Source organism: Megalobrama amblycephala, linkage group LG10 (assembly GCF_018812025.1).
Source record: "Megalobrama amblycephala isolate DHTTF-2021 linkage group LG10, ASM1881202v1, whole genome shotgun sequence".
NCBI classification, from domain to species: domain Eukaryota; kingdom Metazoa; phylum Chordata; class Actinopteri; order Cypriniformes; family Xenocyprididae; genus Megalobrama; species Megalobrama amblycephala.
In genome coordinates this window covers 26,366,591-26,382,745 of record NC_063053.1, presented here as the reverse complement: position 1 = coordinate 26,382,745, position 16,155 = coordinate 26,366,591, and the positions used below count along the sequence as shown (strand labels likewise).

General features: G+C 35.7%; 1 protein-coding gene and 1 long non-coding RNA gene across 3 annotated transcripts in view; one reads left to right on the top strand and one right to left on the bottom strand.

The window, feature by feature from the left end:
• LOC125277238 overlaps positions 1-3,461 on the top strand; it is a 129,072-nt gene extending 125,611 nt beyond the window's left edge. The window contains exon 4 of the long non-coding RNA XR_007186852.1: positions 2,898-3,461. This is a non-coding gene — a long non-coding RNA (uncharacterized LOC125277238). The remainder of the gene's footprint in view (positions 1-2,897) is intronic.
• Positions 1-16,155, bottom strand: part of prkg1a (protein kinase cGMP-dependent 1a) — a 105,547-nt gene that overhangs the window by 34,025 nt on the left and 55,367 nt on the right. For both annotated transcript variants that reach the window (XM_048205577.1, XM_048205575.1), the window contains exons 4-5: positions 10,501-10,606; positions 5,490-5,553 (exon numbers count right to left, since the gene is read on the bottom strand). In XM_048205577.1, coding sequence (XP_048061534.1) covers positions 5,490-5,553; positions 10,501-10,606 — 170 coding nt within the window. The remainder of the gene's footprint in view (positions 1-5,489; positions 5,554-10,500; positions 10,607-16,155) is intronic.

Sequence of the window (16,155 nt, the reverse complement as noted above, 5' to 3'; positions counted from 1 at the left end):
CACAAACTAGGCTACCATAATATGTGAGGAACATGTATGTACATGTTTGTATTTTTGAAGGAATAATGTTTATGCGTGGTTATTGAAAAAACAAAAAACTTAAGTCACTGAAATAAGGCCAAAAAAATCATATTTTATCTGTGTTTACAAGACTTCTGGGTATTGGAGGTTGTAGACTAGAGTTTTTGCTTCAAAATTATGTAAAAATTATCCTTCCTACTCCTTCATATAAAACAATAGAGAGATTTACATTTTCTAAAACATCTTTTGTCAAGAAACACAGTATGTGTGGAGGCGTGAATCATCATGAATAATGGGTGATTCTCACCTGAGAAGACAAAAGAATCGCATAAAGAGCTCTAATGAGCTGCATAAATAATGAGCTCTTTCAGACAGGTAGGCTGTGAAAAAACTCTCTGTGATCATGTCTCAAAGGTCATCAAACATACAGAAAAAACAGCAATACTGTGAAATATTATTACAATTTAAAATAATGGTATTTTACTATATTCTTTAAAATATAATGTACTTGTGTTATGCAAAGTGTCTGAACAATTATGTTACCTCTATGGCATTTCATATAGGCTTTTATCTTAAAAGCATGCACATTTGGAGAAATATTGATGGATTCTCATATGTTTGTCAATTTTCTATACAGAGGAGTAATATTTATTCAGGATTTATTGTAATCACTGTGAACGCTGGATACTGTTTTCAATTCATACTTGCAGCCGGAGGGCGCTCTGTACACCTTTAGTCCACAAATGCCTGCTAAAGAAGAATAGGCAATCCAGGAACTAAACGAACTAACAGAGGCCAGAGATCTCTAACTATGGCTATTCAAAACACTTTTGAAGACAATAAATACACGATTGAGACGATGTCTGCATGTATTGACTGAATTTGCGTCTGAATAGCGCTCGTTCCGTGGGCGTGGCCGCATTAGCGGATAATGAGCTGAATCACAGACTTCTGACATGGCTCTCTTTTCATATAGATTACATAAACAGAGAATATTTGTTTTCGATTTGACTTACATGATTTAAAACCTGACATTTCAACGTTTTTTTAGACATAAGTCTAATTTTTTTGTCATTAGTATTCACTAAGTTACAGTTCATTTTCTGAGAACTATCAGATCGGACTTCGTTCAGAGGGAGACGAGAGATCACGCATCATGTTAGTTTTCTTTATTTTACAAAAAGCACAACATTTTATTTTTACTCTGAGTGTACACAAATAAAAGAAGATATTCCACAGATTAAAATGGTGTATAACTCTTAATTGTATTTGCAACATTGACGGAGTATTTTGAGTCTCTTTCACACTGGTAAGAAAAAAAAACGCGGTGGTATCGCCGGCGAGACCTCAGAGTGTTAACTTACATCGTCTTCTGTGTAGCAGAATAACCCATCGTGTCATCGCGGTCGTGATCAGATGATCAGTTCAGTGTCCTTTGCATAACGTTACATTTCATTTGAAGAAGACGTGATGAAATATGTGTGCATACACGGTGCTGGTTCATGTTTAGAGTACTAGAGTATATGAAATAGGTCGCTCTATCTCGCGCGCTGCGTGTAGTTTGAATTTTCCGCTGTAATCAAGGGCTGAATCCAAAATCGCCCCCTATATCCTCAAATAGGGCATTATTTGAGGGGACAGCCATTTGTAGTGGTGTCCGAAACCATAGTGGACGTTATTGAGTGCACTCATTCAATCTCACATTGCACCGCAATAACGAGTGTACAGCTGATGTACACACAAGGGCTGTCCGAATTCACTCACTCGTTTTCATTCACTCTTTCAAGTAAACAATATAAGTGGATAACGTAGGGAATAGTGAATGAGGCTTTAGGGCGTGATTTCGGAATTACCATTGGCTGTGATGCGATCTCAGTTGTGCTCTAACTACAGTGCAACAGTGAAACGGGACCCTCTCAAACAGTGACGCTGCGCCGCGTTCTGTACGTTGGTTAAGCGGCACATACCGGTATTGCGGTATCATCAAAATTCATATCATAACAAAAATAAATACCGGTATTCGGTATGAACCGGTATACCGCCCAGCACTAGCTTGGAGCCGAATTCTGCAGGACAGTGGCCCTCTCGGATTTCATCAAAATGTCTTAATTTGTGTTCCGAAGATGAACGAAGGTCTTACAGGTGTGGAAAGACATGAGGGTGAGTCATTAATGACAGAATTTTCATTTTTGGGTGAGCTAACCCTTTAAATATTGTTTTAGGTCATTGAAATAAAGATGAAATAAAATATAAATATCAGATGAAAAACTTAAATGAAAATTAGTAGTGTTGCTTTGGCAAACTTACTGAAATAAGTTTAATTTGAAGTACTAAAATGACAAACTGAAATAAAAATAAATAAAAGCTAAATAGAAATGTAAAACAATACATTAAAATGACAAAAGCACAAAATTACTAACACTTAAACAAAACTTAAAATGAAGACTAGAAATATACAAATAAAATCGAATTCAAAATATTAGATAATAGTATATAAGTAGTAATAAAACTGGCAAGTAACAGTGAATATTCCATAATAGTATATAAAAATAGTATAATATTGTATAATATTATAATCCATAATATAACAGTATATAAATAGCACTAAAATAATACAATCATACACTGGCAAGCAACATAACAACAGTGAATATTCCATTATATTATAGTGGATGTTTTACCAGTGACCAACATTATGATGTGTATTTCTGAAAATAAGCTTTGTCCACTCCTATGTTTACCCAACTGCAGATGTATCATAGTCACTGTCCAAACAGTACAAATCTGATGGTCTATATAAGACCGATTACACATAAATGTATATAATTATCAGAGCCAAACCAATTTTTATGTGTTGTTGTGTTATTGTTAGGCAGTGAATCATGTATTATCACAAAGGCGGACCACAGTGACTGCAAGATTATCACCAAATCCACACAGAATGGAAAACAACAACCTTTCACCCCTAAACACAAGGAACTGTGGGTCTCCATTACTCACTCCCCAGTGATAAATGTTGTATGCTGACGAGGTGAAGGAGAGGTGATGTGGACCTTTATGTCTGTGAATGATAGACTGACTGATGACTAAGACAATCACAATGGCTACGGCTCATCTTCTCATACTATTATTGGATAAAACATTGATTTTTCTCATTTGATACCTAGTGCAAAGTGTACCTCATATGTTGTCTGAGAAGGTTATTTTCCATCTTATACAGAAAGAGTATAATCAACTTTATGATTCACTCCACTACAACTTATTGAATCACTAAAAGACAAGAAAGTCTAAAAATGCTCCCTAAATGATTGATGGAATAAATTAGCTTAAATAACTTGAGTTGTGAGGCTTTTTTGCAAAAACAAAAAAACAGTCCCTGATGGAATCTGCTGACTTTTTTACACATTTTCTGTGCTTAAAAGTCTCACAATGTGAATGAATAGATCAACATATTTCAGCATAAATGCATTTATGTTTTCTTGGCAGGTGTTTTCTTATATTGTGCAATTTTTCCAGTGTTAAAATACTTTAATATCATTGACAGCACACAACAGGGTAAAGACAGAAACAGGATGAAGTGTGGGGTTTAATTCAATAAGATGGTAAACACAGGAATGCAGATAAGTGAATAGGTGAACACAGAATCACAGAATGCACTTGGCTTGAAATTAACCATAGTGATGTTTGATTCTTGAATGAATCGTTATTTTAAGCAGGTAATTTTAAGAAGTTCAATTCAGAGAATTGAACTGAAGCAAACTTTAGTTCCGTGTTGACGCAAGACGCACATCTGAAGTATTAGCACCAAATGAGGCAATAAGCATGTCATGTCCAGATGGGTTATTAAACCAAAGAACCGGTTTAAAATGAAGGAAACAATCCTACAAGCAGGGTTTATCTTTGGAAAACAGTTATTTCTTCTGAATCAAAAGAATTTTGATTCTGTCAAACATGGTTGTAGAGTAATAAGCTAAAATGTAAAGTTGCTTATTATAGTGCCACTATAGTGCCAGTCTCACAAAAATCCATACACATATTCATTTTCACAAATATATCTATTTTTGTAGGAGTAGGCCATTCAGATTTGATGTTATTAGCTGCTGAAATTTGATTGGCTGCTGGCGGCCATGTTTTTTGAAGTATCCAAGTTATATTATGGGATATGTTAGGACGTCCACCAAAGAAGATGCATACCAATATTTAACTTCATGGATCATATGGTTGCAGAGTTATAATAGCTTTTTTGTAATTGTAGCACCCTCTGCAGCGCTTCCAGGTCCAAACGCTCTATCTCATACCACAAGAAAACAACAAATGGTGCTAATATACACACACGATTTGGTGTAATACTTCCAAAAAATTATAATCATAACCTTTATCTCCATACCAAAATCCCAGATGGCCAGACATTGATTCATCTTTTATAAATCGTTAAAATATTAATGTCTGTGACGCTTTGAGCACGGAGACTGTTGTGTAGACTGTAAGTATTTTAAATGTTTAACTTTAAAATGTTAAATGTTTAATATGAATAAATAACGCTCATAAACGGCCGTGGAGATGCCATTCTCAAGTGAAACGAGTTGAGGCTTGGACCCAGAAACGGCGTTCCTTACGTCACGACTTAACGAGCGGATTGGCGGAATATTATGAAACTTGGTGATCATTCTCAGAATGTCATAAGCTTGGACATTGTGCGTTCAGCAGCTATAGGTCAAATCATAAAAATGGACATTGCCTGACCAATTAATTACCTTGTAACTATGCAATGCATTGACAAATCAAAATTCTTTTGATAACTTTTTGCCAGCACCATCCCTAGCTGTTGTGTGCCTATGTTGGTGAAGATCGGAACAAAGGCCTAGGGGCAGTTTAAAATAGTAATTATTTAGGAAAATTCAAAATGGCTGAAAAATGTTGGCAGAGATGTACATTTTGTAGGGGGATTTTGTTTCTATTCCTTAGGGTTCAAAAGTTATGATTCAAAATGCAAATTTCCTTATTATAGTGCCACCTGGTGTCAGATGGGTTTGTGTCGGATGGTGTTTGGACCCATAAAAATAAAAGTTATTTAAATAATACTATATTAGTATATTTAATACTAAATATAATACTATAATATTAAATTAGACTGGCAAGCAACATAAAAAAAGTTAACATTTCATTATATTACATAGATGTTTTACCAGCTTTTGACTTTTTACTGTTTGCTGCATCAATAGATAATATCTGGGAAGGAAATTACACACTTTTTAAGGCGACTTGCGAAGAATGAACACTGTGTTGAGACAGTGACTTTGCTAACACAGACATGACACCAAGAGTTGCTAATAAGAACAAGGTGTCCAAAAGTTCATACTGCAGATGCTGTTTGATGCAAGCAGCTTGTTCATTGAAATGATCAAAATGAGAAGGTTTGTGATTTAAGTGCCCAAGTGTGTATGTGTGTGTGCTTAAAGATCTCTTACCTCCTCGAGGACATCAGCCAGCTTGCTCAATATTTCTTCTGAAAGACCCCGGAATGTCAGGACACTGTCAGTGAAAGACAACTTACGTCACTATGTTGTAAAAAAGAAACAATCACATCTTTAAATGTATGATGGAAGAGATCCTTATCTAAGGCTGAATGGTCTTTTGGTGTTTGTTAATGTTATGTAACTTCAGTGTTTATTCCCTCAAAATAACACAAATATTTCATTATTATCCACAGAAACTTACAACACTCTTTCATTTCTTTCCCCACACTTCATATAATTTAGTACTGAATATCACTGTACAACGGGTGAATTTATTCTCTGAGCTGAAATAAACGAAAATAAACCCAGAGATGCTCTCTGCCACGGGAACAACAATAATATCCCTCAATCACCATAGTACAACATTTCTAAACATATCTGGCCATGTGTTGCGTAATGGAGGAAAAGGTTTGTGTCTGGTTAATTTGTATATGCTGAGCTCATTAGCCACAAAGCCGAGGCATTAACTAGATTACGTAATAAAAGCTGTAATTCATCTAAATATAAATGAATCATGTTTAGCATGAGATGGCAGGAGAGGCCGTCTGATCCGCTGTCCTGAGGGGCCGTAGATTGTCCCTGATGAGATCTGTGCATCTTTGTCTTGTTGCATTAGCGAATGCACGCACATTTACAGGGACGGGATGCATCCATGTTTCACTGCTGTGTGTCATGAGATGATCATACATCAATTACAGCTCCTGCATAAATATTTCACATGCCATAAAAAATTCAAAGGGCCATTAAAGTCTCCTATTACAATTTAGCATAAGACTGCAGCAGAGAAATCTAAAGGTTTTATGGAAAGGCCATTCTGAGCAAACATTTGTTTCTGAAAATGACTGGATTTTATTTTCTTTGTCAATTTACTTGAAAAGGTTGCTGATGAACTTTCAAGAAATATTATTTTTCCATCTGAGATTCAAAGTATCAGGGCTGTAACCATCATAGATATTTGGGAACCACCATAGGGGGACGTATGCACCTAATATTCAACAACTGTCAATAAGCCTGGAAAAGTACCAACATTTATTCAATTTTATAATATCCATATTCAATATTTATTATATTTATTTTATATATTTAAAAAAAAAAAAAATATATATATATATATATATATATATATATATATATATATATATATATATATATATATATATATAATTTTTTTTATTTTTTATATATATATAAAATAAATAACCTATGAAAGTTCTCATGTTTTGTGCCAGACACCAAAACTAAAGATACAAAACACACGACAAACCAACAAAAAAATATGGCTTTTATGATGTATATTTTGTGATGGAACTTACCAACGTACCACAACGTACCAAACAATGCTGTGTGTTGGGCTAAATGCACTCATTGTATGTGCGTACATATGATGTTTTTTTTTACCAGCTGAGAACTCACAAAGAGTTTATAAAATGTGTAAAGGAGTGAAAACAGCACCAGGAATTCCTCTGTTGCACACAAACGTAGATCTGCTGCAAGAGGATGTGGTTCTGATGCCTGAACTGAACTGTAATGGGCAATATTGGGGCAATGAAGAGAAAAGTCAGGGCTGCGTCTGAAATTACATACTCTCAAGTACTTATCTTGAATAAGTACTTACTTTGCGACCGCTAAAAAAGTGTATTCTATATAGAATGAATGTGTGTAGTATGAATGTAATCTGAACGTACTACCTTGTTTGCAATGTTGTCAATATCATGTGACCTACAGCATCAGTTCGGTCGCTTTCACTGCCATTCACAAATCCTCTCTCGTGGCCTCATGGGATAATAAAGTGAATGCACACTACAGAATCTTGCCAGAAAAAGTAGGTCATCCGGGTACTTTTTGCCTACTCTTTTATGAGTACTGTGATTCCCTTTGAAGTAGAACTCAACACTGCATCTTGGATTAAAGTTATAGGGAACGCCATCTGCATGACTAGTCTCTGAAGCATGTGTAAACACGCCAATAAAACATAGGCAGACTGGTATACCTCCCCTTTGGGTGGCCCCAAGGGTTGATGCTAGGTGAACTAACTAGATGGGTAGTATTTTCCCTCTTCATTCACTTCCCTCCCCAACTATGGTTGGGTCCTGAAGTAGGAATAGCATTCCCTTGGAATGGCCCTGGTTTGACAACAATAAGTTCACCTGCGGGTCGACCCTCCTTGTTATGTGCCTCTCACGATGGTCTAGTGCAGTGGTCGGCAATAATAATATCCCGCACCCACAGCCATGTTATTTTGATAGCGTCTGGTTCTGAAACAGATCTTCGTCTCGTGGTGCCGTCTAATATTATCACAGTGTCTATACCAGATGCTAAAAGCTAAAAGAAGTCTACAATGAACGCGACAAACCAACTGTTGCAAAGCACTTGGACTACGTCAGAAACAGAAAGGGGAATCCGTTCACTGTCGGGAATGTGTTGTGTCGCGTGACTTGCGTCGGGCCGCACTGCATCCAGTGTATAGTTGATATCACTGATTATAATGGGTTCTTTTATCTTTTGACGCGCCACTTGCGTCCAGTGTAGACACGGTGTTATATTCTTTGAAAACAGCGACAACTTCGTTGCAGATAAGACACACCAGCTTTGCATTCCCAAAACTAGGTAACGCATAGTTGTCTTTCCATTCTTCTTTGTATGCCCTATTTTCGCTGTCAACTTTCCACTTTAGACTCTTTGATAGTGCCATTTTCTCTCACCAGCTAGCTTAAATGTTAATATCAGTCTGCACACGATGTAACAGCATACCTCCAGCACACAAACAATTTAAATAAATGCAGTTTAGTACGTGAGGATGCCAAAGAATAATTCTGAGTGTAAAAGTAGGCTACATCAAATAATTAATACAATAAGTTAGGCTCCATTGTGTAACAAATAAATTAAAATGATACATATTTATTATTCACAATATGGAAAGAGGAAATAAAACATAGTTTGTTAAGAGCATGACTCAAACATGCCATTAATGGGCTTATTCAAGTCCTCTTTTATTTTAGGAGTTATTTTTATCCATTCCGCATCTCAAACATTTGTGTTTTAGCCAGGCGGTCTGTGTTGCAAGTTGGTGAATGAAGATACTGGCTAGGTCACTACTCCACTTTATTAATTTATCCAGTGTAAAACCCGGACGGCGCCACACAGATGTGGCTTTTTGTTAATGACTGTCCTACTACAGGATTTAACACAGATTAACAGCTCAATACCAGTTACAAAAGACACTGTCTGACACAGGCAATTCTAGTTGCAATTTTCATTAATTAATTAAAATTATTCCTTTGGACATGTCCAATATATAATGCTGTTATTGTATTCCAGCAAAACAACCAATAACTGGTAAAATAGCAAAGTTAAACTACATAATGAAAGGCTGTGGAATGTGATGTATATACATGTATTTTACTTACTTTATTTTATGTTTTAGTTTTGTTCTAGGTTTCCTGTGTGTAAGGAAATGTCATTGCTCCCTATGCAGGCCTCATGGAGGCATCGGATTTCAAATAAAATATCTTAATTTGTGTTCCGAAGATTAACGAAGGTCTTAGGGGTGTGGAACGGCATGAGGGTGAGTAATAAATAAATTTTCATTTTGGGTGAACTAACCCTTTAAGTAAGTGGTCATTCTTGTTATTCTGCACTTTCCTTAATAAAGTGAATCAGCCTGGATTCTGGGAAGAATGCAAGCAGGGTATGAGCACCCTCCCCTTATTTTTTGGTGTAATTAAGTAGATCTGCAGCTCCCCTGTGGTTTTCAGAGGGGTTGAGTTTATTGCAAGAATCTGTTGCGTCTAAGAATATGTGTCATTCTTATACTGCAGCCTTTTATATGAGAATCAAGGTTGCATCTCCCTTCAGAGGTAGTGGTAATTGCCAAGGTCACAGTTAAAAATGTTCTCCCTGTGGTAATAATTCCCTAAGAGCTGTGTCAAGTTGAAAGAGGCTGTCTTCTAGATATCTTCTAGACACTGCATCTCATTGCCATGGCACTGGGCCAGTCTGCACGTCTCCTTAATATTTTAATATTATTATTATTATGATAAAAATTGTTTTTCAACTAAATGCCAGCTGAATTCCTGAATTATTCCCATTGACTTCACATGCGTAGCACCCATAAGTAGAAAGGGGGCACCTGAATATACGTCATCAACATTTGTCATATATATATATATATATATATATATATATATATATATATATATATATATATATATATATATATATATATATATATATATATATATATATATATATATATATATTGCATTCCAAACTAAACAGATAAATCTATGAAATAATCTCAGAAGTTATATCTGGGTAAGTACCCTATATCAGTAGTAAATCATGGCATCAAATGTACAATGTTGCATAATAGGCGTGAGTCTGGATTAGCTCAGGACTAAATATGAAACCTAAATTTCATATTGGCCTATAAACCAAATCCATAAAATGCACAAGTTCAACACATGCACTCTGCTTTTGTTTGTTAATGGCTGTAGGTTCAAAGCATAATTGACAAAATTAGGTCTAATTATTCAAATAATAAATACAGCAGCAGGGATGGGGTAATATCAATAACATTAGATGAAACCACATTAGATGATTCATTAAAAACGATTGCATTACCATTCATTTTTCACATGTTAATACATAAGACAGAGAGTCTAAGAGATAGAGATCATGAAAGGAGGAGAGGAAGGAGATTGGGAGCTATAGAGAGCTTCTGTGGCAATGAATTGCTGAGGCTTCCAAGAAACTCGTCTGTTCTGCCTCAGTGTCTTTAAAGTCTTTGATGAAGATTTCTTTCATCCAGTTTGGCTCTGGAGCCCAACAATGCAGAATTGAGAATTCTGTCTTTAATATGTAAAATATGCCCCATTGCTCTCTTCTCTGGGTGCCATTATGCAAATTAAGATGTCAGATAATAAAGAAAGGGACGCACTTCCATGACGAGACAGCTGCTCACCTTTTCAATAACTCCATGTACTCTGCATGTTTGATGAGTCCTGTCCTCATCATGATGGTCTGGAAGCACTGTCTGTCGATGGCCCATAACTTCACACTGGTCACAGCTGAAAAACATCAGAAAACAAGGCATCAGTTTGTGAACATCATCATAATCATCACCCAAAGCTTTTCTTACAATATGAACATGAAATTTGGATGTTTAATTGTCATACAAATAATTGTGATTATCGATTTAATTGTCTGTTCTGTTCCTATTATTTTCAGTGTACAGTTAATACAAACAGAGCTTAAGAACAAGTCTTTATGTAAAGAATAATTGACGACAGGCCGTTGAATTATAAGAAAAAAATAATGCACACCCAAGGTGGTAATGCAGTTTACGATGCAAAGCAAAGCAAAGCCCACAAAAGTGTCTTTGTGGGTTTTGGTTAATTTGCTGTTGTGGGCTGTAAGGACCTTTGAAATAACTGAAATAATTTCATGAAGTGATATGGAACTGTAATGTGGTCAAGAACTGCCTGGAACTACTTTAGCTGTGCATTTACTGGAAAATAATTATTGCACACCTTAGAACGTTCTTCAACCAATAGCCCTGTAGCATAATCATTTTTAACTTTCTTACACAGTATAATTTAAGGCACAAGGGTGGAATTATATGAATACTAATATTTTAAGCATTAAAATATAAATTAACACTTTTTTGCTCCACTATAAATTCAGAATATATTATATTATATTATATTATATTATATTATATTATATTATATTATATTATATTATATTATATTATATTATATTATATTATATTATATTATATTATACGCAAAAATGTAAATGAAGTTAAACTTATTCACAATGCATGGGTAAGTACTGGTAATCTGTGCAGTATTTATTGGGCTCAAAATCAATCACAACCTCAACTTTCAACACATATATTTACACAACGCATATAATATATATATATATATAAACAACTAACATTATATAACTGCTGAATCCAAACCATAATGATAAAAAGCATTAAATGGCTAAATATTTAGAAATATTGCAGCATAGACTGTTGGATATTTCATCATCAAAGTGTGGACTCGAAGGAGGAATGCTGGGGCTGAAGGCAGTATTCCAGAGAAAGAGAAACAACATTCTAGGAAAGTGCATTTGATTATTTCCTCTTGGTCTACTGAACACTGACTCCCGCAGGTCTGTGCACGTCTTTAAGACACAGATGAGTTATCTTGATGGACAAACAGCTATCAATGAAACAGAAACTACTGTATGATGTTAGAAAACTTCAGTGATAAATTGAGAGTGCCAGACTGCTGCCAAAGTAACAAACAGGTTTTGCATATATTATAGACACCGCTAAAGCAATAAAAACAAGGTGACATTGATGTATGTGAAAGTTCCTTTTTTTTGGAAAATGATGCCTTATTTTGTTTAAAGCTGCTGTCTGCAGTTTTTCCTCTTTGTCGCCATCTCTGTTTGAAACATGCGATTGCAGTCATATGCGGAACAGTTATCTGTACGTGCATTGTGCCTTGGCACAGCTCGTCAGCGCGGATGAATCTAATGCTTGCTGTCAGTCACCACACCGGTGTGGATACTGAACTTCAGAATCACAGACTCTACGTCTTAAAAGTATGACCAATATAAGAATTTTCACTCGAAAATATCATCTGAACAAGTAAGTAACATTTCTGCCACTTTTGTTTTGACCAACTGAGGAAAAAAGCATTAGGCCTACAATAAATCACGCTGCCAATGATGATTAAATCTAACGATCGCTTAGCTCGGATCACGCCAAACCGTGCAAATTATTATTACTGTTATATTATTCTCAAATTGTTAATGTTAACAACATCAGCACTGTGTGACTGTGTATTTAGTGTGTATTAGAGTTACCTGTAGATTTCAATTTCTGTATCCACTCCACAGTCCGAAGTCTTTTGCTTTTTGACTACGGGTGAATCTCCAGTTGTCACTGATGATTGTCATTTGGACCTTTCTGGATTACAATCCGCCATCAAAATGATAAGTTTAATTATTTCAGCTGCTGTGAGAAAAGGCTATAAACGTGCCGCTACCGGCAGCTTCCTCACATGATTTAACTGAGCCTCTCGACGGGACTCCTTTCTGTTTACGGACGTGACGTAATGACGCACAGAGGAACTGCTGCATGCTTGAATTTCCCGCGGAAATCCGCCAGTTCGCTCTTATTATAAAACATTATTACAAGCTAACCGTCGTGAATCGAGACAAGATAATTAGATAGTTTTGAACACTGGCTGGTTATGTACTTGTTCAAAAGTTGATTTTGGATAATTTTTAACCAAAAAAAGTTGCGGACTGCAGCTTTAAAATGTGTTTATTATTGATTTGCACACAAAAATATACTGAAGTGCTTCAAACTGCACATACAGTGAAAAGTTCCAGCGGTGATGAAGAATAACACTGAAGAATAAATAAACAGTGAGCTGTCACATCTGAATACAGTCACTGACTCATGCAGGGGAATTCATCTGAATTTATGATGGGCTCAAATCTTTTAATAGTCTCTGATAACAACATGAAATAAACAGCCTTTCGAAACATACCTACTTGCCACATGGGTCTTTTTATCATGTGAAGCGTAAATACATTTATTGTTTATCACACCAAGACACAACCAAGTATAAGAAGTACATCTAGAAGTACAGTTTGTTTTTAGATATGAATGTAGATTCCAGATCAGATGTGAAAATCATATTCATTTAAACTATTAAAGTCGGCATTAAAAGAAAATTCACCATCTATTTTGTAAATGCAGTGGTAGACAGAACATGAAGTTCTGAGATGAAGTTGTAGTTTAAACGGGCGTAGCCATCATTTCAGAAGTAAGGGGGAAATAAATGTTGGGTATAATACCAGTTTTTATCTGATAGATTTTTTTTTTTTTTTAAATCTCATCTCTTGCTTTTAATTTTAAATCAATTTGCTTTTAATAAGAAATCAAATACACTGCTGAACAATAACCAATATCTAATATTTTCCCCTATATTTAATGACAATTTTATGATTGGTTTATGTAGTATAAACTACAGCTGAACAATTTTGGAAAATAATCTAATTGCGATTATTTTTACCAATATTGCGATTGCGATTTAATAAGTGATTATTACTTAAGCTCTTTATCTTCTGTAGTATTCAACAAAGATGAGCAATAAATCAATGTAGGGGTGGGAATCTTTAAAGGGTTAGTTCACCCAAAAATGAAAATTCCGGCTTCCAGTATATATATATTCCAGTGTATATATATATATATATATATATATACACACACACTACCCATAGCCCTTCAGAGGATTAATCAGTTGTTGTCACCATAAAAACAAATACTACACTAAATGAGCTCAGCAACAACCTACTATTTCAAAAGGGTATTGCGAATTATGCATATATTTGCAATTCAATGAACTGTATCTGAATACTTTAAAATAAAAAGCATAAAAAAATACAATAAAAATATTGAATTTTATTCAATTGTAGAATGAGTGACAGCAAGTCAATGATTTTATATTGTACCAAGTTCTCTGTCCATAAAAAAAGTAAGAAAAAAACTAAGCTTAAAAGTACAGTAGACTGAACAAGCACAAAGGGTCATTTTGCAATTGCTGCAACTGTATTCAACCATTGTCCAGGTTGAGCATGTTTATTACATTTGCATGTTGATTTGCTGCCTAATACGTTGTAATACATGACAGGGAATCAGTGGGAAATGTCACAGGCATTCGATTTTTTGATCATTCCTCTTTCATTTCTAAGGAGTGAATGTAACAGACCCACCTACCATTATCAAAGTGTTTGAGTGGAGATTTCTGAAGAGCTTGCTAGAATACATGCGTTCACTCACGCACATGGTCATATGCTGTTTTCTAAACTATTTTGTACAACTGACAATGTTTGCCAGCATCGTTTGCTAAAACTCCCCGGCCCGCTGGTTCCCTTTGCCCAGCAGCTAGACTGGTTTAATGTCTGTGAGCTGCAAGCAACAGATCTCTGGTTTATTGTACTCTTTTCTGGTCTTTGCCATAACCTTCTGCCTGGTGCTACCACCACCTCTTTAGATCTCTAGCCTGTTGTGTCCCAGGGCTGATTCCAGCAGTCATTCTCTCTTGTTTATCACCGTACCCTGTGCCCTTCCTTATCGTTTAGATCTTTTCACGTCTCGCCCAACTACTTGTGTCTTGTCTGCTGTTTTGTCAATAAATTGTCACTACTTCTGTGTCCTATCTCACAAAGATCTTGACAGCTGCTGCTAGTGATGATTTCTAAAAACTTACTAGAACACACAACAATCCTTTTGGCTCTGTTGGATCAGCTTCTCTTTCTTCCTCTGTTCAGAGCAAGTCAGTTTCTTTGAAAACCCCGTAATTAACTACAACATGGCATTTAGTAAAACTATTGATACTGCTGAGATTTGAAAACAAAACAAAAAAATTATTGAAAGCGTCCTGCAGTATATAAATAAAAGATAAACAGAGCTGTAAAAAGTGTTGTTAGTGATTTACTGTATAATTAATGAAGTTGAGCTGTCTTACGCCATGGCTGCTGGGGCTGGGAGAAAGTCTATGATTTTGTCACAACATACACTTCGCACATCGGTGTGTTACTGCGCATTGAGGAAGCACCAAAAAAGCAAAACACAAAAAAGTCTGCACACTTTTGTTTCTAAATATACCTGAATTGTATTCTCAGAACAAACTTGATGTTTCGAGCAGAATGCTCGCTGTTATTTTTGTTGAGCATCACTGATAGCAGACAAGCTGAAGCTGTTTGCATGGGCAAATATTATAAATGGATGGTTATTAATGTTTACAAAACAAATGTGATGGAGTCTCATGCATAACATGCACAACATAAATTTAATACATTTAATTAATAATGTGCTAGCAAAGGTGTGGAAGCTCAGGATCTATGAATGAAAGCCAATTGTTTGAGATTAAGGATACAATGGTCCCAGCCAGTGATGGAGAAAGTTACTTTTAAAGTAATGCCTTACTCCCTAAAATCTATAAGAAGAGGTATTGTTAAGACTGAGTTCAGTTTTGTGCCTGACTGACTTCATCGGGTCTAAGTTAAATACTAAAGACTTTCATCTGACACCTGTATTTTTTTCTGCCTTGAAGGAGAGAAATAGAATAATAGTGAGAGCAAGTAACAAAAAGAGAGGTATGAACCACACAACAGAGAGACGGACGGTGCTGGCAGATTTATTATGTAGTGCAAAACAGCCGTTATGCAGGCAGTGACTTTACTGTTTAAAACACCCACTCTCTGCTGTCTATTAAAGCGAGAGAGCAAAATCAGCTCCTGTTTGGATCCATAATGACATTCAGCCCTGTGGCAGATCAGAATTCATCAGATACACACAACAATTTAACAGCATCCACCTACACAACCGCCAACATATGTTCATGAACACAAACATTACTTGTGCTGCATTTCAAATTTACTCCATATTTACCTGAATCCAAATCCCTCCTTTAAGCTGGATCAAATGTCTATTTAACAAAACCAGCACAGCTTCCATCCTCTGATTTATGCATACATTTCAAACGCCCGAGGAAATGGTGATAGCTACACCTGGACGCAGATCTCATTTCTGATCATGTCT